Raw genomic sequence first — 26,168 nt, forward strand, 5'->3', positions numbered from 1 at the left:
TCGACCAGTGAAAAATTAATAAATGTGTGAATATATTAAAAACGGAAAACCAGAAAATTAAAGAAAAAATTACCAGCCTGTGCGATGACCAGCACCGGCCCCGCCTGAGTCCAAAAGGCCAAAAAAAAAAAATAATAAAAAAAAAATATAATATAATCATCAGCCTGTGAGGACCAGCACCGGCATCGCCTGAGCCCAGAGGCCCAGGACATCAATGCGTGAGGGGCAGGCCGTCCCTTGTGCCGACACTGGAGGAACACAATGTGTGGGAGGCATGGCAAAGCCCCCTGCACCTACGCGGGATAACCAAAAGTGTGGGTGGCATGGCAAAGCCCCCTACACCAACGATGGAAGAAGGAAGCTATATTAAAAGCGCGGGAGGCTTTGGACCGCCCCCTGTGCCGCCGCTGGAAAAAGAGGAGCAATAAATAAAAAAAAAAATTTTTTTTTGTTGAGACAATATATATGATGTACATATAAGTAAATCCCAATTTGGCACAAGGCGTAGTTTTACGCAAGTCTTATTGGTAAAATTAAGAACTAACAAAAATAACTTCCCAACCATGCACTAACACACAACTTTTGGTGTAAACTTATAATAAGTAAAATTTTTGTAACTTGAATATTACTAATATGTAAACTAAAAGTTGTGCATTCATTTAACCACATAATTCCAAATGTTCAACAAATGCGATTATTATGAAAGTATGTGAATTCCATTATATATTTTCATGAGTCATGTTTATATTTCGTTTGATATCTTTTTTTATTATTGATCCAAACTCCTTAGAGTTCAGGACAACTTATATTGTAATATAAGAAATTGTATTTACAACTAACTTTTGGGTTATCATTCAAACGCATTACACTGTATCGCGCGAGTATTTCCGAATTGCAAATTACTCTTGCAAATGCACTTTCGATCGCGTGAGTCGGTTACGTTAGGTGACAGTTTTAACAATTGTGTAAATCTCCGAGATTCAACCAAGAAAAGCACTCACTATCCTGTAAAAATTGTTACTGACAAAGTCGCAATATTTAAAAAAAAACATGATGCAATATTGCTGTGGCTAACCAAACCATAAGAACAAGAGGGTGAAAAACTAAAAGCCCAGGTACAAAGTATATTAAAATTGTGGAATCATCTGTACCTGTCAATAATAGCCCACTATAGTTATTTTCAAATAAAGTCCCTTACAGACTATAATAAGAAAATAACAATTAGTCATTGACTATCGTCAAATGAATCGATAATTCTTTTCTGATAAACCCAGCTCCGTTAAGTTGTTGGCATATTCGATCAACTAGGTAGAGCAAAATAATTATCAAGCCTTGACTTAATGTCAAATTTTAATCTCATCAAACCTGTCAAGTTCAAAACATATAACTTATATTTCAACGAACAATGGTTCGTATTGCCTCACGCGATACAATTCGGTTCATAGTTCTTCCTTTAATTATAAGGGCAAAGTTATATTTAAATGAATTATTCCAGTTACAATTATAATGTATCCCAAATTGGTTCGGGAATCTTTTACTCAATATTAAATAAATAACAGTTGTTCTTTCCTTAATTATATATCTTAAATGGAGCGGCTTGACTCCTACTTTATTCAATACCTTATTAGGTTTAATCAAAAATACGGATAATATCGAAATTTTATTCACAAACTCATTGGGCAATAAGATACTTCAAACCATATATTTATGGTAGACACTTCACTGTCAAAACAGATAACAGACCACTTATGTACCAATTTAAAAAAAAAAAAACAGACTGAAAAAAAAAGTCACTACAAAATATTAAAGTAGACAATAATCCTGCAGGAATTAATAAATATAATTGCCCAGGCAATCTATATAAAAAGCTTCAAAGCCCAACGTTACGGAGTCATAAACAATTACGACGTACGTAAAGTAGTGACCTTGCAATTAAAAAACATGTTATGATCTTAGGAACAATAACGGCATAATTGCAAGATACGAGATTAGCGATTTATATAGTAATGGAACTCTGGACTTAGGTCAGTTTTCCAAAGGCTTGAAATGCAGGCCGGTATACACGAATCAGCCAACTCAAAGTGGCACCGTGGGCAAATATCTTTGAACAAGTTCATAGATAATTATTAATAAATGGGCAATAAAATATAGAAATATGAGAGTAGCTACTCACCCGGTGACCCAAATAAAAAAAGAAGAAGCTATATTGTCTACGATACATGATTTACTAATACAAGGAGGTCACAATGGCATTACCAAAACTTTGGCCAAAGCCAAAAGTCACATTACTTTTGGAAAGGTATGACTCGATATATTAAAGAGTACATACGGAAATGTCTAAAATGTCAAAAAGCGAAAATAACCACGCATACAAAGACCCAATTAACAATTACGGAAACACCACTAACAGCATTCGACAGGGTAATCGTGGATACGATCGGTCCACTGCCTAAGTCTGAACAAGGGAATGAATACGCAGTTATTTTAATCTGCGATTTAACAAAATATCTAATTCCCATTCCAATTGCTAATAAAAGTGCATAGACTGTTGCAAAAGCAATATTTGAAAATTTTATTCTAAGTACGGTCCAATGAAGACGTTCATTGCGAATTAGGAAAGGAGCATAATTTCGAGTATAACATGTTGCAAAAGCAATATTTGAAAATTTTATTCTAAGTACGGTCCAATGAAGACGTTCATTGTGAATTAGGAAAGGAACATAATTTCAAGTATAACATACTTCTGCGTACTATGTAACCCCATCGGACTCTACAACCAATCTATGGCCGTATTGACCATATGAAATAAAACTTGAAAAAAAAAAACCAGGCTAAACAGGAAAGCAATATAAGCAATAACAATACCAATAACTTCTCTAAATAGTTAACTCATTAAAAAACATAGATATTTAAAAAAAAAAAAAAAAAAACAAATAATAATAATCGCATGGTTTTTCCTAAATTTTTCCATTTGTCTATTTCACTTTTACATAATATAATTACCATGAAAATAACTACATTATATTACGTTATTTTTCAAAAGGAGGCAGATGTAGTATGCTCACATATCGGGTACACACTGTATCACTTATGTATAGCACTGCAACATTGTGGCGTTTGGTAATGGCCAAATATTCCCAGCACTTCAAGTGCGGAGTAATTCGATCCACACATCAATTTTATGAACATCCTAAATGCTGAGCCGGCATGTCTGCATGCGCGGCCGATCATTCGTTTACAGTGCGAGCATAACACTCTCCCTCTCATGCGCGCCCGCTGCTTGCGGCGCCCATATACACTTATGCATAAGCATTGACCGCTGCTCTGCAGCGGCACACGTACATTAATATACATGTTTATATACATAAACGTTTGGCCGCGGCGCTGCTCGCGCAGCTATATGAATTGTAAGCCAAGGCAATATTTCTTAAGGGAGAGAAAAATCGGATGTTCCTGGAGTAGGACCTAGCGGCTCCTACTCCGAACTTTATCAATTTTAATAAATGAACTTGAAATAAACTAAAATAACTTTGTGCGTTTTTAATAAAGACTTCTGTTATTACACTTTATTCCCATTATTGAATTCGAAAATGACTATATGGAAAAGTACAATTTGGAATTCAGCCCTTTGTTTGCTAGCAATAAAAAAATAAAAGGTTTAATCCTAAATACTTTGCCATACGTGTCAGTAAAGGAGGTCGTAGATTACCATCCTCTACTCGGTGAAACCACGATCCTTATGGTTAAATTACATAGATAAGATTACTATGGAATGGAACGATTTGTATGCGAAGTTGAATAAAATAAAAATCGAATTCGATAAATCCTACAAATCTCCTTCTCAAAATAGACCAATTCAGGGGAGCACTATAAAAAAGCATACAGAAAAAATAGTAAACTGCTTCAACGAGGCGCGTATATTAATAAATGGGCAACGGGAAAAATTAAATGACGACCATTGGTCAAAAGTATCAAAATTTTTGAAGAGGCTCAGAGAAAATCTAATATCAATAAAAGAAAAATTCAATTTAGATATATCTGTACCCACTACTCTTAATAACGCCATAACAGTTGAAACCGACGAAGAATTAAAGGAAGAAGATTTAAATAATCTTACTATCCCAGCCGTTTTAATATCAAACGTAGATAACACAACATACTCAAACTCAGACTCAATCGCAAGCATAACTGAGAACAACAACTCCAAAATGGCACAAACAAATATTGACTTCATTAACACTGCATCAAAGCTTATACCAGTTTTCGATGGTAAAGCAGAAAATTTAACCAGTTTCATTGATGCATTAAATATAATAGAGTTAATAAAAGGCGAACACGAAAACCTAGCTATCTCTATAATAAATACAAAGCTAAAGGGTGTAGCCAGAAATCTGATCGGAAACGAAACAACAATAAATGAAGTAATTGCCAAATTAAAAAGTAACGTCAAGGGCGAGACTGTTGAAGTATTGTCAGCAAAGCTGATGAACCTACAGCAACGCAATAAAACTGCCAATCAATATACATCAGAGATTGAGCGGATGACGAAGGCTTTAGAAAGTGCGTACATAACAGACGGCTTAACATTAGAACTAGCAAGAAGTTATTCCTCACAGCACGAGGTAAAAGCAATTACTAAAAGCTGCACGATTGATAAGGTAAAACTTATCATGCAAGCCGGCAATTTCAACACAATGAATGACGCCGTCGATGCTCACATATCGTTTGGTTATGGCCAAATATTACCAGCACTTCAAGTGCGGAGTAATTCGATCCACACAACAATGTTATGAACATCCTACATTAATATACATGTTTATATACATAACCGTTTGGCCGCGGCGCTGCTCGCGCAGCTATATGAATTGTAAGCCAAGGCAAATAATTCTTAAGCCGAGTGCGACATTATCAAGTGAAGCTCCGAACAATATGGTTCTTACAAATGTATAATAAATATATTGAAATAAACTAAATTAACTACAGTGTGTTTCAATTTATTACATGGCGACCGTGACAATGAATATTGCAATCTTTGGATCGAAAGTGAAAATTAATAGAAAGTAAAAAACCATAAAGTGATGCGAATTCTTTAAAAATATATAAAAGCTGAAAAACAAAAACAGCCAACACCTGCTAATACACAAAAAAATAATACAATAAGAAGGAAAAATAAAAAAATAAAAAATCAGCCTGTGCGATGACCAGCACCGGCGCCGCCTGAGTCCAAAAGGCCAGGACAACACAAAAAAAATATATATATACATAAAGAAAATATATACAAAAATAAAAATCATCAGCCAGTGAGATGACCAAAACCAACGCGGGAGGCAACAAAAAACAAAAAGTAGCGGCAGAACCAGAAAAAGTGTGGAAGGAATGACAAATCCTTCTACGCCAACGTAGGATAATAAAGTGTGGTAGGCAAACCGCCGACTACACCAACGCAGGAGGCATATGAGTGCGGAAGGCAATCCGCCGTCTGCACCCTCGTGGGAGGCGACTGCACCTGTCGCGCAAAGGGACGCGCTAACACTACAAGAGGCCCTAGAGTTATGTCCCAACGATGGACCACGCCCCCCTCACAATAGCTGAGTACAGGGCGCGCCAAGAGAAAAAATCGAAGGAGAAAAGGACCCCAGGCGGAAGAAAATCAAAGTTACTGCGACAATTACACCTGGATAACAATACTATGGTCGCGGCAGCTACAGAGGAAACTCAAGGGGCCGTGGCAACTCGAACAGAGACTAAAATAACAGCAATACAAATAATGTAAGAGTAGCCAATGACACTTTGGAAAACTCCCAAACCCCTTTAAATACTCAACAGTAGACAAAGTAACAGTTCCTACTATTAATATCAGCCAAAACATATACGTCTCATTCACCCATGTGGGTACCGGAAGAGAACTTGTATTTTTGGTAGGCACAGGTGCCGAAATCTCTATATTAAAAGAAAATTCCGATATAGAGTATTTCAAAACATACAAGATTATAACATTATAGATATACGGGGAATAAGCCAAGAAGTTACTAAATCCAAAGGCTTAACATCAATTGAAATACAGACTACAAAGTACATAATTCCACACGATTTTTATATCGTAGACTTACACTTAGCTGTCCCTTCTGATGGCATATTATGAATTGATTTCATTAAAAAATACAACTGTCAACTAGACTTTCAGCCATCTGAGAATTGGCTTATAATAAGACCAACCAATTTGAAATTTCCAATTTGTGTTCCAATAGCATACAGTTCTGGCAATAACTCAATTCTTTCGCCAACAAGATCACAAGTCATTAGAAAAATAACAATAAATTCAAAAGAGGACAGTGTATTAATTCCAACTCAAGAAATTAAGCATGGAATTTATATAGCAAGCACCATAACTACAACAGAAAATGCGTTTATAAGACTACTGAATACAACAGACGAAGATAAAGTGGTCAGTGCGAATAATTTAGCATATGAATCACTTTTGAACTACGAGGTAGTCGAAGGAAACAAAGAAACTAGAGAAAAGTCTGTATTATCCCAATTGTCAAAAAATTTCCCACCAAGATTCAAATCACAACCCTCAAACTTATGTCAAAAATATAATGACATATTCGGATTAGAAACCGAACCAATTGGCAAAAATAATTTCTACAAACAAAAACTGAGATTAAAAGATGATGAAAATTTATAGAAACCCACATAGTCAGGTGAACGAAATTCAAAAGCAAGTCGGAAAATTAATCACCGACGGGATTGTCGAACCCTCTATATCTGAATACAATAGCCCATTATTACTTGTCCCTAAAAAATCAGCTCCAGGTTCCGAAGAAAAGAAGTGGCGATTAGTAATTGACTATCGTCAGATTAATAAAAAATTACTGTCCGATAAATTTCCACTCCCTAGAATTGATGATATTTTAGATCAACTAGGTCGAGCAAAATATTTTTCATGACTTGATTTAATGTCAGGATTTCACCAAATAAAACTAGCTCAAGAGATATAACTTCATTTTCAACGAGCAATGGCTCGTATCGCTTCACGCGATTACCTTTTGGTTTAAAAATAGCGGCAAATTCATTTCAGAGAATGATGACTATTGCATTCTCTGGACTTGAACCTTCACAAGCATTCCTTTATATGGATGACTTAATAGTTATAGGTTGCTCCGAAAAACATATGCTTAAAAACTTAAGAGACGTTTTTGAGAAATGTAGGAAATACAACCTAAAGTTACATCCACAAATATGTTCATTCTTTATGCATGCGGTGACTTTTCTAGGTCATAAGTGCACAGATAAAGGAATACTTCCAGACGACAAGAAATATGACGTCATACTGAATTATCCAGCCCCACACGATGCAGACAGCGCAAGACATTTTGTAGCATTTTGCAATTACTACAGACGATTCATTAAAAATTTCGCTGACTATTCACGGCACATAACACGATTATGTAAAAATAATGTTCCTTTTAAATGGACAGCTGAATGCCAAAACGCATTCGAATACTTAAAAACAAAACTTATGGAACCTACCTTGCTACAATATCCCGATTTCAGTAAAAAATTTTGTATAATTACTGATGCTAGTAAGCAAGCATGTGCTCCACATTTTAATTCAAAACCATAACGGACTCCAACTTCCCATTGCATATGCATCAAGAGCCTTTACCAAGGGAGAAAGTAATAAGTGTACTACCGAGCAGGAACTAGCTGCAATACACTGGGCAATATTACTTTTTCGACCATATATTTATGGCAAACATATCACTAACAAAACAGATCACAGACCTTTAACATACTTGTTCTCAATGACTAACCCAAGTTCCAAACTGACACGTATGAGGCTAGAATTAGAAGAATACAACTTCTTAGTTGAATATTTGAAGGGAAAAGACAATTATGACAACAATTATGACAACAATTATTAAAGAATTACAAAATATAACCGGAAATATAAATAAAGTCACTACAAGATGCCAAAGTAGACAGAAATCCTGCGCAGGAGAAAATGAAATAAACATGTCTAGGCAGTCTATAGAAAAAGCTTCAAAGCCCAACGTATACGGAGTCATAAACAATGACAAGGTACGTAAAGTAGTGACCTTGCAAGTAAAAAATAAGCTATATCTTTTTAAACATGGAAAAAAAATTACTGCAAGATATGATGTTAGCGATTTATATACCAATGGTGTCCTTGACTTAGGTCAGTTTTTCCAAAGGCTTGAAACGCAAGCCGGTGTACATAAAACCAGCCAACTCAAAGGGGCACCGTGGGAACATATCTTTGAACACGTTTCAATAGATCATTTCAAAAAAATGGGCAATAAGATATTAAAATCATTAAGAGTAGCGCTACTCAACCCGGTGACCCTAATAAATAATGAAAAAGAAAAAGAAGCTATACTGTCTACATACCATAACGAACCCATTCAAGGAGGTCACACTGGCATTACCAAAACTTTGGCCAAAGTCAAAAGACATTACTTTTGGAAAGGTAGGACTCGATATATTACTTTTTGTCAACTTAACTTTAGTTCACATTATGTCCTGAATGAATGAAGAGCTAAAGCTCAGTAATTAAAACTCCAGCCATCATCGTAATTGATTTATTAAATTTGTACCCAGTCTGAGTCTCTAGGCCAGCGGGCGAAAAGAGGGCAGTTACCCTCTCACCCTAATCGACGTATTTCTACAGTTGATGCCACCGGCCAACCGGCCACCTACCACATACGCTGCGGCTACTTAACACAAGAAAACGGCTGTGTATGCGGAAATGTAATCACTAATAATAGGGAAAAAGTTTTAGATCATTGTCATTTAACCGGAAAATATAGAGGTCCAGCTCATAACGAATGCAACATAAACTATAAAATAGAAACATTTTTCCCAATATTTTTCCATAATCTATCAGCATACGATTGCCATTTATTTGTGAAAGAATTAACAAAAATTGATGGTGAAATTTCTATAATACCATTGAATAAAGAGTTTTTTATATCAATATCAAAGAAAATTCAATAAGAAAAAATGAAATTTTAAAACTTCGATTTTTGGATTCATTTAGATTTATGCCTTCAAGTCTATATAGCTTAGCAAGTTATTTAAAAGAAGACAATTTACACCTAATAAAATCATTTTCTAAAGAAACTAATGAAATGAAAATGGTAAAACGTAAGGGTATATTTCACTATAGCTATTTAAAGTGAGAAGTTTTATAATCAATTAGCGTGAAAAGTTTTATAATCAATTAACTGATACAAACTGTTCTGAAAATAATAACGAGGTGTGTTCAAAAAGTATCGCGAATTTTGTGTTTTTTCAAAAATTATTTATTTATTCATGAATATCTATTTTGTCCCCTTCAAAGAAATCCCCATGAGATATTATGCACTTGTGCCAACGGTTTTTCCAATCTTCGAAGCACTTCAAAAAATCATTTTTTTTATCTTGTTCAGCTTCTCCTTCGATGCCGTTTTTATCTCGTCAAGCGTAGCGTAACGTCGTTCTTTCATGGGCCTTTTCAGTTTAGTAAACAAGAAAAAGTCACGTGCGCATAACTTGCAGGTAATATTCCCTATTGACCGTTCTTCCCTGTGGCAAGAACTCATGATGCACCACGCCCCTGCAATCGAAGAAAACTGTCAACAACTGTCTGTTGTTGAGGTGCTCGGGCGTGCGGCACGCTCTTCGTCGTTCACATCTTCTCGGCCTTCTAAGAACATTTTGTACCACCGATAAACGTTGCTTCGGTCCAAGGTAGCTTCTCCGTCTGCCACAGTCAACATTCGGAATGCATCCACGCACTTAATTTCGTTTTTCACACAAAATTTGATACAGGTTCTTTGATCCATTTTTTCGAATAGATAAAAATCGAAGACGATCCAAAACACGTGCAAGCCGAGCTTGTCGGCAAAAGTGAGAGACATGAGTACCATGAGGCAACCCGCGAAAATTAAAAATTCGCGATACTTTTGAATCTGTTTCATTTATAAACACAAAAAACAAAGAAGTAATTTCCCGACGTAAAAGCATTGTTAAAGGCGAAACTGTTAAAGTATTGTCAGCAAAGCTGATTATCCACACACTTTTATTAATACCGACAACCTGGGTCACTGGCAGCGCGGCTCGCAGTCTTAGCTATAAGTACATCTACTATATGTAGCCTAAGAAAATGGAATAAAAAACATTTAAAAATAACCAAACCCAAATGAGTTATTATTTTGTCACTTCATTGACCTATAAGTTTACACATCAGACAAGAAAAGCGGCCAATGAAGCGGAGGCAAAAAAAACTACGGTGTCTGATAGGTATGATGATACATACATATATGGGAACCTGGGCAAAGCAATCGTGAGAAAACCTCCGCCTCAGTTAGTGGAGGAATTTTAAATCCTTCCATTTCGGCCAAAAGAATGCTGCCAGCGTTTTTCAAAGAACTATTAACGACATCTTACGAAAACAGATTGGAAAGTTCTGTAATGTTTGCGTAGACTCCCATGTCGAAGCACGAAAAAAGCTTATACAATGCACACATTAAGATTCCAATGCAAAAACATCACTTTTTATGAAGATCTTGGGCTTTATAGGGGACCGTCACCAACAATGCTGCTAAGGCAGAATCAGGAAAATTAATATTGTGTCAGCTTGATATTTTACTTTTGCGTTGCAGGTATTTTACATTTACATTACATTACATTTACATTATACATCTTAAAGATACCCTGCAGACCGTTCCATCATTGGTTTGTTCCATAAAATAATACATTATCCATTAATGGAAAAAACTTTTAAAATTGCGTACTATTTTTTTTGGGAATAATTATGTTTTGACGTGATGACTAGAAAATTGATAATTTATTCATTTTTCGATCATTTTGATTGATTGCTCTTGAATAATAATAACACAGCCACACAAAAAAAAAAAAAATTTTCGGGCCCGGAGGTCAGACCATGTTTTCTATATGTTTTCGGGGTCGCTGAATCCGAATCCGAGGTCCAAAAAAGCCAGCACGTCAGGGTTCTGACATAACCTCAAAAAACCTCATACAAAATTTTATTCGAGTCCGTGGGCCAGACCATGTTTATTATATGTTTTCAGGGTCGCTGAATCCGAATCCGAGGTCTAAAAAACTCCAGAATGTCAGGGTTGCGACATAACCTCAAAAACTTGATAAAATGTTTATTTTCCGAGTTCTGGGCTCAGACCATGTTTACCATATGTTTTTGGGGTCGCTGAATCCGAATCCGTTGTCCAGAAAACTCCAGGTTTTTTTGATGTTATGTCGTAACATTTAATAAACATGGTCTGACCCACGGACTCGAATATAATTTTGTATGAGGTTTTTTGAGGTTATGTCAGAACCCTGACGTGCTGGGGTTTTTGGACCTCGGATTCGGATTCAGCGACCCCGAAAACATATAGAAAACATGGTCTGACCTCCGGGCCCGAAAATTTTTTTTTTTTGTGTGGCTGTGTAATGAATCAAAATCGTTTTTCGAAGAAGTGGAACGCATTTGTGGTAAGAAACGCAACCTATTGCGAAATAGCATTAATGCCTTATTATAGTTCACTTAATGTATTAAAGTACATAAATGTATACTTTTGTAAAAAAAGGAGAAAGAGAAAAAAAATAAACGCTCGAATCTTATGGTTTTGATTACCGGAGTTGATATGAAAAAACATAAAGGATATGTCTTTATCGTCTGTGACCATTTTCCTCAAAAATTTTTAGGAACTCGAAAATGCAAGAACTCTGGTTGACTGACTTTTTCTCTACAATAATAGCCCGAATTGACATTGAAGTTCTAATAAATTGTGGAGAATGTTTCAAAGAAAAACAATCGGCACACTGAATAAGAAGCCGTTGCAAAAACGGCAATCTCATCATACGTAGGAAAATATTACATGTATTAACTTTTCTACAGACCGGATATATTTTCTAACCAATGTGGAAAAATAAGCAAAGTTTCCTACACTTATACCGATTAGCTCGCAAGCAAGTGAGGAAATCCTCACTTATGTAAAATAATAAAATACTCAAAAAAAGTTAGAAAACTACAATTACTATTCGCAAGCATTAAATCCAAAAACAAACAATTCATTCAGGGAAAAAACCAATTCATATTGTTTGCTCATCTCCTAACGAACTTGAAATATAAATTAAGAGAAGGATTCCATAAGTTCAAAGAAAAACCCAAAAATAGGTAAATAAATAAAAGCTTAATGAGTTTTCAGCTAGGAGACAGAGTTTGGATAAAATCAAATAAATGATTTATTAATTTGTATCTTTTATTCCTTTTAGTTAAGCCGCATTCCTTGCGATAATTTTAACGCTTATTTCGTACTAGTGACATACTGAGACGTTCATAACTATCTTGAAGATACAGATAATATATAATTTCACGAGAATTGCGAACTGTAATAAGGTAATAGCCTTCTCTTGAACAAAGTTGCGGAATATTTATATAGTTCTAGATTATGGCTCTATCTTTGTGCAAATAATCTTCATTTATCGCGTTGCGGAGCAAAACATTTGACATAAGCTCCTTCCGCTGGAAAAACTCAGAAAAGTCTTTCTGTTGGCTTTTTTGCGGAATCTTCGTATTAGATTTGTCGTGCTGCCACCATTTCTCCTGTGGCGTGTCCCACAACTTTTGTCCTGCTACTGGCATTACGTAAATAACAATTGGTTGCTGTGGAGTTGGAAAACTTTGTTTAATTCCCTGTGTAGGAATTCCAGTTGGGCTTGGGCTGAGGGGATCGGGCCCATAAAGCCTTTGGTATCGATCACTCCACACCAGAAACATAATTTGTACGAAAGCAATCAAGGCCAAAGTATCGTAGGCCACGAGCACTGGAAAATAAAACTCTTTACCATAGTCGCTATTGATCCAATCATTTTTCTTACTTGCATAGGATGTCAGTCCAAGGGTCAGAAGGATAAGGGTTGCCAGGGGCACTATATGTCGGGCGATCCGGAGGGTTATAATAGCTAAAACAGTGACTTGGACTGTGTAAATGAACTCGAAGATTGCCAGGGGTATAACGTGGTATTTTTTGAGCTGCATCAACAAAATAAATGCATTTGTTCATAAGAGCTGAATCATTATTGTTTAATCATTTTGATCTCTAAATAACAATAGTTAGGTTTATAGGAAGTGAAATGGATTACCTTGAAAGCTCCAAACGCCGCCATAATACACGTTATAATATGACAAAAGCTGTAAAGTTGGAAAAACATCAAAAGCTCTTTGGGATCTGAAAAGCGTTTAATGAAAACATTTAAAGCTTCCTTCGCACATTCGCTTCAATGTCTTTTTGTGCAATGTTTGTTTGTGTATTCTAGGCACTCCAATAATACTGTACGAGTATATCCTTGGGATCAAAATATTGTTTAAAAATTAAAAAAAAGATACTGTCTAGCAAAAAGTACTCTTCTGCTACTGCACCTAGATATTCTGTACAAACTCACACTTCTCCACCCAGTCAGCCGATTCCTTGACAATGGTGCTAGTCTTGTAATGGTTTTCCATTATGCGAATCATTCCAAAGATGAAAGACGTTCCGTTGGTGAATATCACCCACATAAGGACGGTACTTTTCAGCTGAACATGAGTGGGTGAAGTGAAAATTATCTGAAATCGGTCGAAGTACTTCGAATGCAAACTCACGGCGGCAACGGTGCTAACTATAAGGACTCCCTGTCGCACCGAGGCACAAAAGAAGTAGCTCTCCATGAGCACCATGTTGTCCCAGGACTAACTGGGCCAACAGTTCCGGCTAACGCCGGCATTGTGGTTGGCTCTTTGGGATCTGGCCGCCGAATGATGGATGTCGCCCATTTGAGCCTGAATTCGACGCATTTGACCGTGCACTCAATTTTCGTGTGGCATTCAGATTGGCATCTTAAACAGGGTTTTGTCATTTTCTGTGCGGTAATTACTCCGCTTTTGTTGTTCTTTTTTTCGCTGAATCAGCACACTTCTGTGAGAAGGTCCGTGTAACCGGATAGTTCAGTTCTGATTTACGGACCGACATTAGCAGTAATACCGCTTTCAATATGTTGTTTATGGAATCCTATTTGTGTTACTGCTCGGTGCGCCTCGGCGTCATTATTGTCGCTGTTTTCACTATTGTAAGTGTGAAAGAAAAGGTTACGGAGAGTCTTAATTAATCCTTTCTTCTTTCAGATTCGAAACCTTGCTCTGAGCACTGTGCTGTTCACGATGGGAGTGACGGTGTTCGACCCCTTAAACGATTTGTTTGAACACGATGCGGAGTATAAGGACAGGAAGTGGGTTAGAAAGTACATCTCCTGGAGTGAAAACTGTGAGCGTATTTGCTTGACACTAACACTGGACCTGAGCTATTATTATTGTCTTACAGCCCCCGAGAGTTTCTCTGCAGTTTGCCAGATATTATCCTTTGCTCATATAGGTGCTGCAGTCCTGAGTATTTACGGCGCCATGAAGGTAAGTCAAACCCAAGGTTGTGACCTCCAAACTTTTCTTTCGCTTTAAATAGTTACAGAAATGGTATGTCCTTTCCCTGGCGTTCTTCGAGTTCGCGCTCTTCGTATTTATAACAATTCTCCACATTGTCCTGATGATCATGCTCAAGAAACAGATTAACTTGGGACTTCTTATAATTCTTACTCTTATGGGCTGCTTTTTCATATGTAAGTAGTACGCAGTTTTTTAGTTTGAAGAAAATCTGTGCGATAAGGGAACTTTAATAAAAAAGAAATTATGCCCTGGACTTACAGTTAAAACTGAAATTTTTAAAATGTAAATGTAAATGTAAAATGTGTGAAGTCTTGTAACAATATTTTTTCCTTGAGTGTTAATCAAAACCTTGAGATTCGAATTGATACATTGTTACCAAACTTAATAATTTATTTTATAAATTTTTTTAATTCTAATCCACTTTGTTTCTCAAAAGGTAAATATTTGTTTTGTTAATGATGTCTACTGTATATATTGTTCGAAACTGGATACTCAACCATGCACGATTTTCTTCAGTGATAATGAATTCTTTTAAACTTAGCAATCTAGCATTGCTTAGTATGCTTTATAGTCTTATAGACTTGTCGAAGTTGTAGAGCCCATTACGAATGCACAAACTCCAATTAATTAATTAATTCTAATATATTCCTGATTTCCCAGTATTTGTGGGCTACAACGCAGTGACCTGCGTAGCCATGTTCCAGATCATCGGCCTAGTGAACAGCGCCCGCTACCGAGAGCTCTACGGCGAGGATCCGCTCCGCCCGCTCGCGATGAGGCCGAAGGACTCCCAGAAGCCGCCGCAGGTGCTCCGCATGTACGACATGCACGACACGGACATCGACGAGCAGAAGCGGTTGAGCAAGCTGGGGCTCTGGCCCCGCCGCCACCCGCCAGTGGTGTCCGTGCTCCCCGCGCAGGCGCAGCCCCCGCTGAAGTGGTGGCAGCTGCAGGCCCTCTCCACCGGAGAGGAGGAGGCCCAGGACCCGGCCGTCTACCGCAACTGGCAGACGAAGGAGCTGCTGAACGGAGTGGGCGGGGAGGCGCAGCGGAAGAGCGACCTCAACCGAAGGTACGCCGAGAACCAGATGCACCGGTGGTACTAACCACTGAACTTCGGCTGACCTTAACAATTCTTCGAATTAGTAAGCCCCCTTTAGAATGCTGGCATACGATTTTTGTTCTTGTTTTTATCGATTTGCATTGTATATTGCGGTGTGCAATAAATAACTTAAATTCGACATAAACTCAACCAACAAAAACTACATCATTTTAAACAGCCTATGCCTAGAATCAGATAAGCTGAAAAACAAAATGATCCGAATATTTTTATGGCAGCTTGATGACAAGGCTTACTTAAAAGGTTGTAAAGAATTATAAGAAGCTTTACTTTATTCACACTTCACCCATCTGAAGCCATTTACATTGTATAAATAATGTAGAATATAATTTACATTTACTTGGGGAAATTATTGCTTCGTTTCTTTTTAACTGCAACCATAATATTCGAGACATGGAATTATATTCCCTTAGAAAATTTTCAATCTGATGGCAATAAAAACTAATATATATTGCTTATTTCAACGTTAAAAAATTTGTTAAGAAATAGCGATTTGTCGCACTTTCGAAAGTGCTTAGCCCCAATGGACGGTAAACAGCGCGAGTAAAAAGCCATATCTTCCTCAATAATACTTCGATTCCTCTTTTCTGCACTTAGCTGAGCCAAGCAATTCAGAGACCCTCCCCGGCAATACACTAAGCCCCTCCAGGACCCAACTTTCTACCTCCTTGGTTCTGCTCTTCGGGCTTTCGGTGAGCGCTTTGCATAAACGGCACTGCAGATTATGCAACTGTCTGGGAGACACTTTGCATATCCTCGACCAGGAAGCGGGATGCTTCACTGGCCGGTTCGACTAACAAATGCCTTTCCCGTTTTGCATTCCCAACAAATGCACTGCGATGGGGAAAGTTGGCGAACGGAGGATAGAAGGAGACATCAAGTGAGTGGGGGAGAGGTGGGGGACACTTGGCGGCGGACCATTGTGTTCGGCGAACGACAAAAATCAAATGCTTAACAATTGGTGACGCTTGCAATGGACCATGAGTCGCAAAGGATAACGCAAGGAATTCGGAGCTGGCATTCAACGATATTCTCGATGCCCCCACAACATCCCCTCCCTCTTTCACCATCTGCCTGTGTTTCTCTGAATATCTGCCAACAGAAATCTCGACCACATGGACATGACTTGTCCTCAGGAGATTTCTGCGATATGTGCCGACAGTTTTGTCGACTGGTAAATGTTTGCTGCTGCTCCTGGTATTCCGACTTTTCGTCCCGAGGGCAAAACAGTTTATGTAATTTAATTAAAAGTCATGAAAAAATACATCTAGGTTATTCGGATTATATAAGCATAAAACATATTTTCAAATACCAATTAAATCAAAATAAACAAATTTGCAGAGGTCAATTGACCCATGAGATACTTACGTAAAATAACTTTTCCTCTCTTTTTAAGGAAAGTGAGATTAAAACTTTAAAAAACCATAAAGTTACAAACATAAAAAGGGCGTTAATCGTCCTACTTTAGCTTCAACGTATAACCTGAAAGGGACAGAAACAAGATAAAATAATTATACTAAAAATGGTTAAATTACTTGTTCAAATAAAAACAGGCAATGCAAAAACCTACTTTATACCAAGAGGATGGATGTGCTCAAGTGAACTCCCAATACACCGATTTTAATCTTATCCATGACATTAATTAGGTAAGTAGGAAGTTATTCAAATTACTGGTATCCACTTGCTTGGCTTGGCTCTTTAAGTTGACAGGATTTGAGTTTTGCCAGTCCTTTTATCGCCATTTTCAAGGCAAACCTCTCCTAAAAGACGTAAACTAAGTCTTTAGAGCCCCCAGTTTGGATACAAAAGACGATACGTGTCGCTGATTATCTGTCGTGTGCTTAGCACTGGATTAAGTTACCAAAAACGTGGCAGGGATGCCAAGAGACAGGACGAAGTCGCCCACAAAATGCTGCAAGTGCGGAGCACCTTAAAACTGTATGTAAAACCTTGATAGACTTATTTTCATTTATTCGCTACAAAAACTTACTTATCTATTGTTCTTGTGTTCACAGTAATAACACAAGGACTTAAAGCTCATCTGAAGCCAAACTAAATAAAAGCTATCATCCTTAGTTTTTAAAAAAATGATGTGTTTAGCATTTACCTGTAGGAAATATCCTTTCCTTGCGTTTAGAGGTAATGCCAGTGGCTCAAACCGTTTTCAGTTCAACAGGCTCAACAAGTGGGAGGAACTGATGAGAGTTCGAGGTGGAATGTAACTGTTCGACTAAAGGACGTGCTCTATAAATGGCTGGTTTTTTAATTCAATGTGCGTGTATGTGCAAGGCTGAAAAGGATTTGGCTCAGGTCTCAGCTGGAAAGTGAATTAAAGATTAGCTTAGAGTGATTTGCGAATCTCGAGGAATTACTAAATTGAAAATTTATGGGAGGGAGCATTATCTGGCAGATTTTGTATGCGGCAGATGAAAATTGCATTCTAGACTTAGTTTCGTATCCACTTCGGTGTGTTGGCATTGACTGACGTTGCACCCAGAGATTTTTCAATAAATTACTTTTACACATTTATTCCCAGCAGTATATAATTTAAATTTGTGCAACTTCTTGCAACGCAATGGCATTTTTAATTAGAGTTTCTGCTCAAATCGTGGGCAGATGATGCTCGGTGCGATGAAGGAGGTTTGCGTTCTTGTTCAGGGGCTGCAGCTTTACAAAGTCTTGATGCGGGTGGTGGTGGTGCTGCGTGCTCGGCAGCAGCGGTAATGATGTGTTTGAAGTCTGTAAAGAAGGGCAGATATTAATTAGTTTCGTAAAGCAACACATTACATAGTCAACATATTTTATTTATATTAAGTTTTGCGCAAGCCAAGCAATTAAATCAGTATTGTTTGGTGCTTATAATACTTGCTAAAAACAAGGTAATTTGATAAAAATTTAAAAGAGGTTTCAAATAGGGTTTTTGACAACAACAACTTTTTCAATTTATAAACACTGAGTTAGACTATCTCTGCATTACAAAATACCTACGAAGATGTATTGCAGGACTTCTTTTAGGATGCAGAGTAGATGGGTCAGTTTAGGTGTAAAAATATTGCAGATACCTAACCGTTTAAAACTTAACATGACTCTAGAAAAGTCTTGTTTGTGATAAATCTGGTAGTTTTATAGGCTTAGGTTCAACTGCAGGGGCATATAAACTGATTTTCTAGTTGCAGGTGGTTTGTGGCAGCCGCAACTGATAAAATTGTATTTATAGTGTACCACTTTTTGGGGTGTGAAGCATGAAGAGAAACGCTTTTGGCCTGAATCAGTACGAGAAACGGGGGAGCTACGCACCTTTGATTTGTCCCGGGCCGCCGCGATGGCCGCCGCCTGGGCGGGGCCCGTCTGGAGCTGCTGGGCGGCCGTGGCGAGCATGAACTGCTGGGAGGCGAGCTGCTGCTGGCGCAGGGAGGCCGCCTCCAGGCTGCTGACGTGCTCCTGCTCCCGCTGCTTGGCGAGGTAGTCGTCGAAGTAGGAGTGCTTGATGAGCTTCTCGCAGGACCAGCGCTTGGCCGGGTCCTTGTCCAGGCACTTCCGCAGGAAGTCGATGGTGAGGGGGTTCTGCAGCGACTTGGCCGGCATCTTGTCCTCGAGCGGCTCCAGCGTGGGCGGCACCGGCAGCGTGATGCCCTTGAAGTACTCGTTCTGCCCGAAGATCTGGATGTGGCGCGGCAGCAGGTCGCCGAGCGTCTTGCGGATCAGGTAGAGCTGGTCCACGTCGCTGCGCCCCGGCCAGAGGGCCTCCCCCCGCACCAGCTCCGCGAAGAGGCAGCCGATGGCCCAGACGTCGACGGGCGTGCCGTACTGGGTGTCGCCGACGAGGAGCTCCGGCGCCCGGTACCACCGGGTGGCCACGTAGTCCGTGTAGTTCTCCCCCGGGCTGAGCATCCGCGCGAAGCCGAAGTCGCACAGCTTCACCTGCCCCTGCGCCGTCAGCAGGATGTTCTCCGGCTTGATGTCCCGGTGCAGGCAGCCCTGCTTGTGGCAGTAGGCCACGCCCAGCAGCGTCTGGTGGCAGATCTGCTTGGTCAGGTGCTCCGGGCAGCCCTGCGGGTGCCGCTCAAGCTCGTGCAGCACCGTCAGCTCGCAGAACTCGAAGACCAGGTGGAGGCGCCGCTTGCGCCGGAACACCTCCAGCAGGGAGACCAGGTTCGGGTGCTTCAGGTTCTGCAATTCGGTAAGACCATTCATTATAGACCATCAAATTCGCTAATGAGTGAGTATATCTAATTTGTATTAATTGTTTAAAAGGGAACATAAATCAATAAAGTGATCATATCGACTCAAAAAGCTTACAGATAATTTTTGAAAAGGGTATCACAGTTGCCATTTCCAGTTAACAAATTTTGGTTAAACTTGTACTGGCTAGAAAATCGAATACATCTATAAACTCTCTCAACTTGTACAGTACAATAAATTTAATTTACTTGTTACAAATTTTCATATCTGAATTACGACTTTTGAGAGTAATTTTCAAAGCTTTCTGAAGTGGCTATAGTTTTCGGCATTTCAGGATACTGCTGATCTATTTATTATTCTTAGTTCTTCGGTTCCATCTGTTCACTTTTAACTGATTAACTGGATTACTTTCTACAACTCACTGTGTAGACAGTCAATGCTCACCTTCAGCAGCCTGATTTCTCTGAGTGCGATTTTCCGGATAGCCGGGTCGTCCTCGGACTCCACGAACCTCTTGACCGCCACCAGGGCTCCTGTTTCCCGGTCCCGGCACTTGTAGACCACGCCGTAGGAGCCCTCGCCCAGCCGACTGAGCTTCTCGTAGCGATCCATTTTGCTGCTACCTTGTGGTCTGTAAGGAAGTGCAAAAGAAGGGGTTACCCCAGGACTCATATCTCCGTGCGGTTAACGTTTGGTTGAGTGGGGAACGGATTTTACCTTAGGCTCAAACACTGACCACGTTTGATGTTTGCACGTCGCATTGCTTTGCATTGAGCACATATAATGTTTATAAATTTTTCTGTTTGGTAGCTCAGACACGAACACATGTGGATCTCAAAGGAAGACTTGCATTCGACTGAGTACGAGAGTGGGTGATTTTCGTTCTAGAATTTATTTTGTGGGCTGTTTTTCGGATTTTTATGTATTTATTTACAAGTTTCATTGGGGATTCGTTCATTTTTGGCATGTCCAGAACATTGTGGAGGTGTGGTTACACGAATTTGGTATGATTTGCGTTTTTGTTAGTTGATTTGGATGGAATGAAACAAAAAACAAATGGGAAAACGTTTAGGATGAGTAAATTTATTTTGATTGAGAATTGGTGTATTTTAATAACGAATTACAATTGGTGAACAAAAAAGTCATTTTCGTGTCTTTTTAAAAAGCCGATTACTTAACTTTTAAACTCCGTAACTTTTCAAAAATCAAAGACTAATTAACTTTCTAAAGCCTAAAAACATAAGAACTTATTAATTTATGCTTCTGACTAATAAAAGCCCTGTCAAGGTCTGGGGAGAATATACAACTTGTATCAATATTTTTGAAAAGGTGAAAGTTTTACCAAATATTCTTAAGCCTTTAAGTGTGAAGAAAATTTTAAATGTAAAGAAAATAAATTCAGCAGTAAAAATGTCAATTAAGTACGGTTTTAGGACGAAATGAACAAATAATTCGCCTTGCCTTGATGAAGGACCAGAGTTCTAACTTAAGCATGAAGATCGGGCCTTACTATTCGAAACATTCATAATTCTCCAAATATTCATATCTCTTCATGTATTCTTATAGCTTTCTGTTTGGTTTCTAATCATGTATAGTATGGTTTTTATTCACGATTTATACAAATTTAATTCAAATGAAGTTCCGTGTTCAATCTCTAGATAATAAATTGTCATACTAAAATCCCCTATATTCGCTATAAAACAAGAGTATTTGAGAGGATTAAATTAAATTTAGGATCAGTATACCTAGACCCAGAAAATAGGAAAAGGACACCAGATTATATCTTTAGCCATTAGATTGTATCGTGACAACTCTTAGTCCGAGCGGAATAGATCTTTTTTCGACGAAAACTTCAAACATCGTTTTTTAAAAAACCCACAGTTTCTACTATCCATCATGTGAAGGCACATAACATGACCCGCCCTTCAGTTCGAAAAGAAATAATTGCGCAAATTGTTGTGAGCCGTATAACATATCGACGTTATGAATGTTTGATTTCCATTAAACACGACACTAAGGATAATTAACTTGAAAAAATCCATAAGCACGACAGCTCAATCGATTTTTCCTCCGAGCCGAGCATGTTCCTTCGAAACTGGAATTGCGGGCTGTTCGAGGACTTTTTGAGTTGGCAGTTCAATGCCAACAACGAAGCCGAGGTAACTGAACCCTGGTTAAGGGCTTTTCTGATTCATTCTAACATGTGTGTAGGTCATAAACATAACGTGCAATTAAATATTTGTGTGCTGGAAGGGGAAGGGTTTCCCCTCGGCAGGTGAATGCAAGTACAAACAAGCCAGAACAACACAGGACACCAAAGAAGTAGCAAGCAGATGACTTACCTAGGCACCCATCTGGCTAAAATCTGACGTATTTGCCACTAAAGTAATGTTTTGAAGCGTGGATGAAGTGGGTTTATTTTTCATTAGTTCTGGTAAGTCTACGATACACACCATGCGCCAAATGTTGTTCCACCCCGTCGATCAATAAAGTATTTGAATACGCAGACCGCTTGGACGGACGTATGTTTTGACTGACAACCAACCACTGAATTGGGGAATCGCTAACCTGCTCCCAGGTCCCAAGTTCCGAGTTCCGAGTTCCAGGTCCCAGGTCACCCCCTAGCCAATGTCATAGCAATGCGACCAAGTTAACAAAGCAAAAACCACAACAAACCCAAATCCATGCGCAGTTGCCCCAAAGTTGTTCAAGAAGTTTCCCCCTTTGTTGTTCTTGCTTGCGACGCCCGGAAGACATTCAAGGTGTGCTTCTTGGGCTTTCTTCGCTTCTTTCTCTTGGAGTTCTCTGTCCATAAACAGGAGTGGCTTTCGAACTGGGTCCCCGATTGTCGGAGAACCCTCTGTGCAATAGCAAACTAGTGCAGCAGTACAATGAGTTGGGGGAAGGACTTCATTCGAGGTCCTTGTGACTTATTAATGTTTCAATCGCTCTGCAATCACAACATTATTAAGGCTGGCTACAAAAGTATGTTCAAACTTTTCACTGATGAGCTGATATAAAATACTTGTGAACAGTGTGACAAGAAAAATTAGATTTACCACTTTGCACAAAAGTTTGAGTGCTAAAAGTTATGTTTTCGGATATAGATGTTCTATACATCTGGGATAGTTCCGTACCTTCGCAGTGAGAACAACTTGGAGATCTCGAACATTTTCATTGTAACACCAACTTTTCCGTAGCACACTTTTTTCTATGTATAGTATATCTTGGGTCTTCGTGCCAACTTCACTTGGGCCAAATATACGCGAGAGCTGTTTGGCAGAACGACACGATGTGATGACGTTAAGAGCCGGCAAACGACTGAGCCGCTTTTGGTTAGAACCGAGTTTGGAGAGAGTCGGAGTTGGTAGCTCGATTGCATTAAAGGACACGGCTGAAACGCCGAGTTGGCCGGTGGCGATTTCGTTGTCCTGGTTTGTTTAGGTGTCCCGTGCTTCATTAAAAATGCATTAAAATGCATTGGAGTAACACGAAGGCAAGCGTCGAAAATGAATGGGGGACAATTATCACGCATAAGTTATCAACATCAAGAAGAAGGTAGGAGGAAAAGGAAGAGTTTGTCCAGAAAACTCTTTTTTCTTCCTCTCCTCCCAGAAACTTGACATTTTTCAGCAACTTGGAGAGCAAGTCATGGCAGGCCACAAGGCTCCCCAATTAAATTTGCATAATTATGGAGAAGTCCCTTCATACCCGTTCGACTACTCCAGCAGGCTGCCTTTCTATTTATATATTTGACGGCCTTTGTTTTCCGCGAAAGCACTTTTACTGGCCCCTTTTGATTTTCTTTGTTCCAGGTCCTTGTGTCTTTTAATTGTATTTTTGTATTAATTGTTCTCTGTAGTTGTTTGCTCACCACAGCAATTTATTGTTTGCGTCGTGGGCATGATGTTTGCATTTGATGTTGGGGTCAATGCTTCCCAGCTCAATGGCCGTTCACGCATTTTACTTCCCCTACTGTTGTGTTTACCCTAAGAAACTGACCCCGGTAATTGAGACATGGGATATGGGAAATCATGTATTACTTTCTGAAGTTCTGGGTATTTCTGATTGTATTAGCAAACGGCTTTTCAGTGCCATTATCCAATACGAGTTTTGCCAGGGAAGTTTTCCTTGAGTGTGTGTGTGCCCGCAAAAATAGAAATAATATGGCAAGCAGTGAAAAGTTTTTTTAGGAAAACAGCAACTACGCCGTGAACCTTCTACTCGTCGGCCAGAGGGAAGGGCCGTGTCGACGTGGCCTTTGGGAAAACAAGCGTAAAGTGCAATAAATAACAAGCGATTAATGCCAAATGCCTGCACACGCACCCAGAGTGTCCCGAACTTTCTGCGAGGTCTGTGCGAAAAGCGATCCACATTTACGGGGGGAGTCGGCGGAAGGGGCACATGTGCGTGCAACCAAAGGCCAAGGCCGTTGCAACACCAACCTGCCGACCAAATGTCATTTGCAAAAGTTTGTATCCTCCGCTCGGTCTCGCCCTGCGCGGTTTTTCACTTTCACTCCGCAAAGTCGGCGGAGCTAATTAGCCCCACGAAGGCAGCTAGGCGGCTAGGCGGCTAGGCGACCCACCTGAACTCCCGGGCCTCCACTAAGTCCGGCTCATGGCACACCTGGATCTTCCGGATGAGGCGGTAGAGGAACGAGTGCTGGAGGGACTGCGGCAGGAAGTGCGAGGAGCTCTGAAACATGGCACGGCGCAGCGTTTGCTCGGCTGCAGGGTCCCGGGATGACTAAGGCTCGCCGGCGGCTTCCCGTCTATTTATTTTATCGATACATGCTTCCAAATGCAGCGGACATCGTGAATACTTTATGCACGGAGTGACATTCTCCCCGGACAGGTGCAAAGAACAGCTCTGTTTCTGACGTGTCTCGTGTCGGCAGGGCTTTTCACTTTGTTTAAGATTTTTTTGGGTCAGAGAGCATGCGGCAGGCGAAGGCAGGCGAACATGCAAATGAGCCAGGCGCATTATGCGAGGAGCGAGAGTGGCGACGGGCAGAAAGGTTCCTGAGGCCGGCTGGAGCAGATTTCGCCAAATGCCAAAGCGCGGCACACGAAATCAGCGGATCAAACAGCAAAAAAGTCTCGAAGGGGATTCAATTATGTAAGGTGAACGGGGCTTCTGCGAGGAAGGGATTCACTGTGGGTGTGGAAACCACTGCCAAATGTTTTATGTGCACTCAGCAAAGCCGACTTAAACGTGCACCTTAAACATGGATCATGACTGTTTGAATACCTTATGTTTTTTCTAACGGAATAAGTCAAGACTTAATTATATCCATCTGCAACTTTTATATGATATTATACTTCACTAGTCCCTGAGTGTAGGTTTCCCTGGGATCAAAAATAGCCGTCATAGAAAAGCTTCAAAAACATATTGGAAACACCGTAAAGACTGAAAGTGAAATACAATTTTTCTACTCTGCGGGTCACCGAACATAATCAAAATATATTTAACCTGTTCCAGACATTTGAAAATCAAATTATATTTTATTAGAAACCGTGAAAATATTATTTATTTCTCATATAACTCAGTCCAATTTAGACTGCGTTTAATTTTTGGTAAGAGTTGTAGATTTTACTATGCTAATGACTATTTTAAGAATAAATAAACATTTAATAAGTCAAATGATTAAGGTAGATCGCTTTGTAGTTGTTTTGTATTTGTGAAGAACATTAATTTTCAACACAATGTAGTTTGCTTTTAAAAATAATATGAAATTTACTAGACTGGGCTAACATACCATGTGTTTATTGTAATATTTATATAATTAACATAGGGATGAAACAAAGGTCAAGAACACAGAAAAAAATTATTTATGCATATCTTTCTAGTCCCTTAGTCGAGAATACATTTGATTGCGTTTGAAAATATGAAGCATTTAAACGTGAGCCAGTTATAATAATATTTTGGTTTTTATATATGCTCTTTTTAGGCCACAGTATGTTTAAAGTAATACCCGAGTGCACCGAAAATATGTCTAACTTATTTGGATTACTGCCCAATACTAAATTTTGAATATGAGTGCACACATATTTAAAAAGTCCCGACAACATTTTACCAAAACATGAAAGCAAATAAGTTGTTACGGGTTTTTTTTAGCAAGTTATTTTGCTTTTCAATCATATAAATTGTTTCATATTTTCTTTGCATTCCTTTGAACCAGAAGCGCAAATGGCGTTGACAAGTGGCGAAGTGGTTTGCAAAACGTCGTACGTTCGACATTAAAAACCGCTAAATCATCCTTTCCCACAGCCTCTGCCAATAACTATGCAATGCTTTTTTCGGTTTGCTTGTCTGGTCTGTTGGACATTAAACTGTGAAAATGGATCAGCAGAAGTA

At 39.1% G+C, this 26,168-nt stretch overlaps 3 protein-coding genes across 11 annotated transcripts in view; 1 reads left to right on the plus strand and 2 right to left on the minus strand.

Moving 5' to 3' along the window:
* Positions 1 to 12,472: 12,472 nt before the first annotated feature.
* On the minus strand, positions 12,473 to 13,747 carry LOC108093377. The gene is made up of 5 exons (XM_017193396.1): positions 13,673 to 13,747; positions 13,474 to 13,606; positions 13,174 to 13,259; positions 12,910 to 13,063; positions 12,473 to 12,855 (listed from the first exon to the last, which is right to left on the minus strand). Exons 1-5 carry the CDS (start codon positions 13,745 to 13,747, stop codon positions 12,473 to 12,475), a joined length of 831 nt encoding a protein of 276 aa, XP_017048885.1.
* Positions 13,748 to 14,061: 314 nt separating this feature from the next.
* Positions 14,062 to 15,612, plus strand: LOC108093396. Its single transcript, XM_017193415.1, has 5 exons — positions 14,062 to 14,136; positions 14,192 to 14,330; positions 14,388 to 14,473; positions 14,526 to 14,679; positions 15,167 to 15,612. Exons 1-5 carry the CDS (start codon positions 14,062 to 14,064, stop codon positions 15,610 to 15,612), a joined length of 900 nt encoding a protein of 299 aa, XP_017048904.1.
* Positions 15,613 to 18,138: 2,526 nt separating this feature from the next.
* The window catches only part of LOC108093448 (cyclin-dependent kinase-like 1), a 50,396-nt gene continuing 42,366 nt past the window's right edge, over positions 18,139 to 26,168 (minus strand). For 3 of the 9 annotated variants that reach the window (XM_017193515.2, XM_017193514.2, XM_017193520.2), the window contains 3 exons: positions 20,253 to 20,439; positions 18,924 to 19,796; positions 18,139 to 18,365 (listed from right to left, as the gene is read on the minus strand). In XM_017193515.2, coding sequence (XP_017049004.1) covers positions 18,228 to 18,365; positions 18,924 to 19,796; positions 20,253 to 20,439 — 1,198 coding nt within the window. In that variant the 3' untranslated portion in view covers positions 18,139 to 18,227. Of the gene's footprint in view, positions 18,366 to 18,923; positions 19,797 to 20,252; positions 20,440 to 20,525; positions 20,712 to 22,150; positions 22,189 to 22,261; positions 22,348 to 22,945; positions 23,117 to 26,168 lie in introns of those variants that run through there. The other 6 variants (XM_017193516.2, XM_017193519.2, XM_017193517.1 and 3 more) reach the window with 5 other exon arrangements.

Source organism: Drosophila ficusphila, unplaced genomic scaffold (assembly GCF_018152265.1).
Source record: "Drosophila ficusphila isolate 14025-0441.05 unplaced genomic scaffold, ASM1815226v1 contig_636, whole genome shotgun sequence".
In the NCBI taxonomy this organism is placed as follows: Eukaryota; Metazoa; Arthropoda; class Insecta; order Diptera; family Drosophilidae; genus Drosophila; species Drosophila ficusphila.

What these genes read in the sequence shown, in the direction of transcription:
- LOC108093377 (XM_017193396.1), bottom strand. Translation starts at nt 13,747, where the DNA reads ATGGTGCTCATGGAGAGCTACTTCTTTTGTGCCTCGGTGCGACAGGGA. An exon ending in TAGTTAGCACCGTTGCCGCC is followed by an intron (nt 13,607 to 13,672) that starts GTGAGTTTGCAT and finishes ACTCATGTTCAG; the next exon opens with CTGAAAAGTACCGTCCTTAT. An exon ending in GGCTGACTGGGTGGAGAAGT is followed by an intron (nt 13,260 to 13,473) that starts GTGAGTTTGTAC and finishes AACGCTTTTCAG; the next exon opens with ATCCCAAAGAGCTTTTGATG.
- LOC108093396 (XM_017193415.1), top strand. Translation starts at nt 14,062, where the DNA reads ATGTTGTTTATGGAATCCTATTTGTGTTACTGCTCGGTGCGCCTCGGC. An exon ending in CATCTCCTGGAGTGAAAACT is followed by an intron (nt 14,331 to 14,387) that starts GTGAGCGTATTT and finishes ATTGTCTTACAG; the next exon opens with CCCCCGAGAGTTTCTCTGCA. An exon ending in TATGGGCTGCTTTTTCATAT is followed by an intron (nt 14,680 to 15,166) that starts GTAAGTAGTACG and finishes CTGATTTCCCAG; the next exon opens with TATTTGTGGGCTACAACGCA.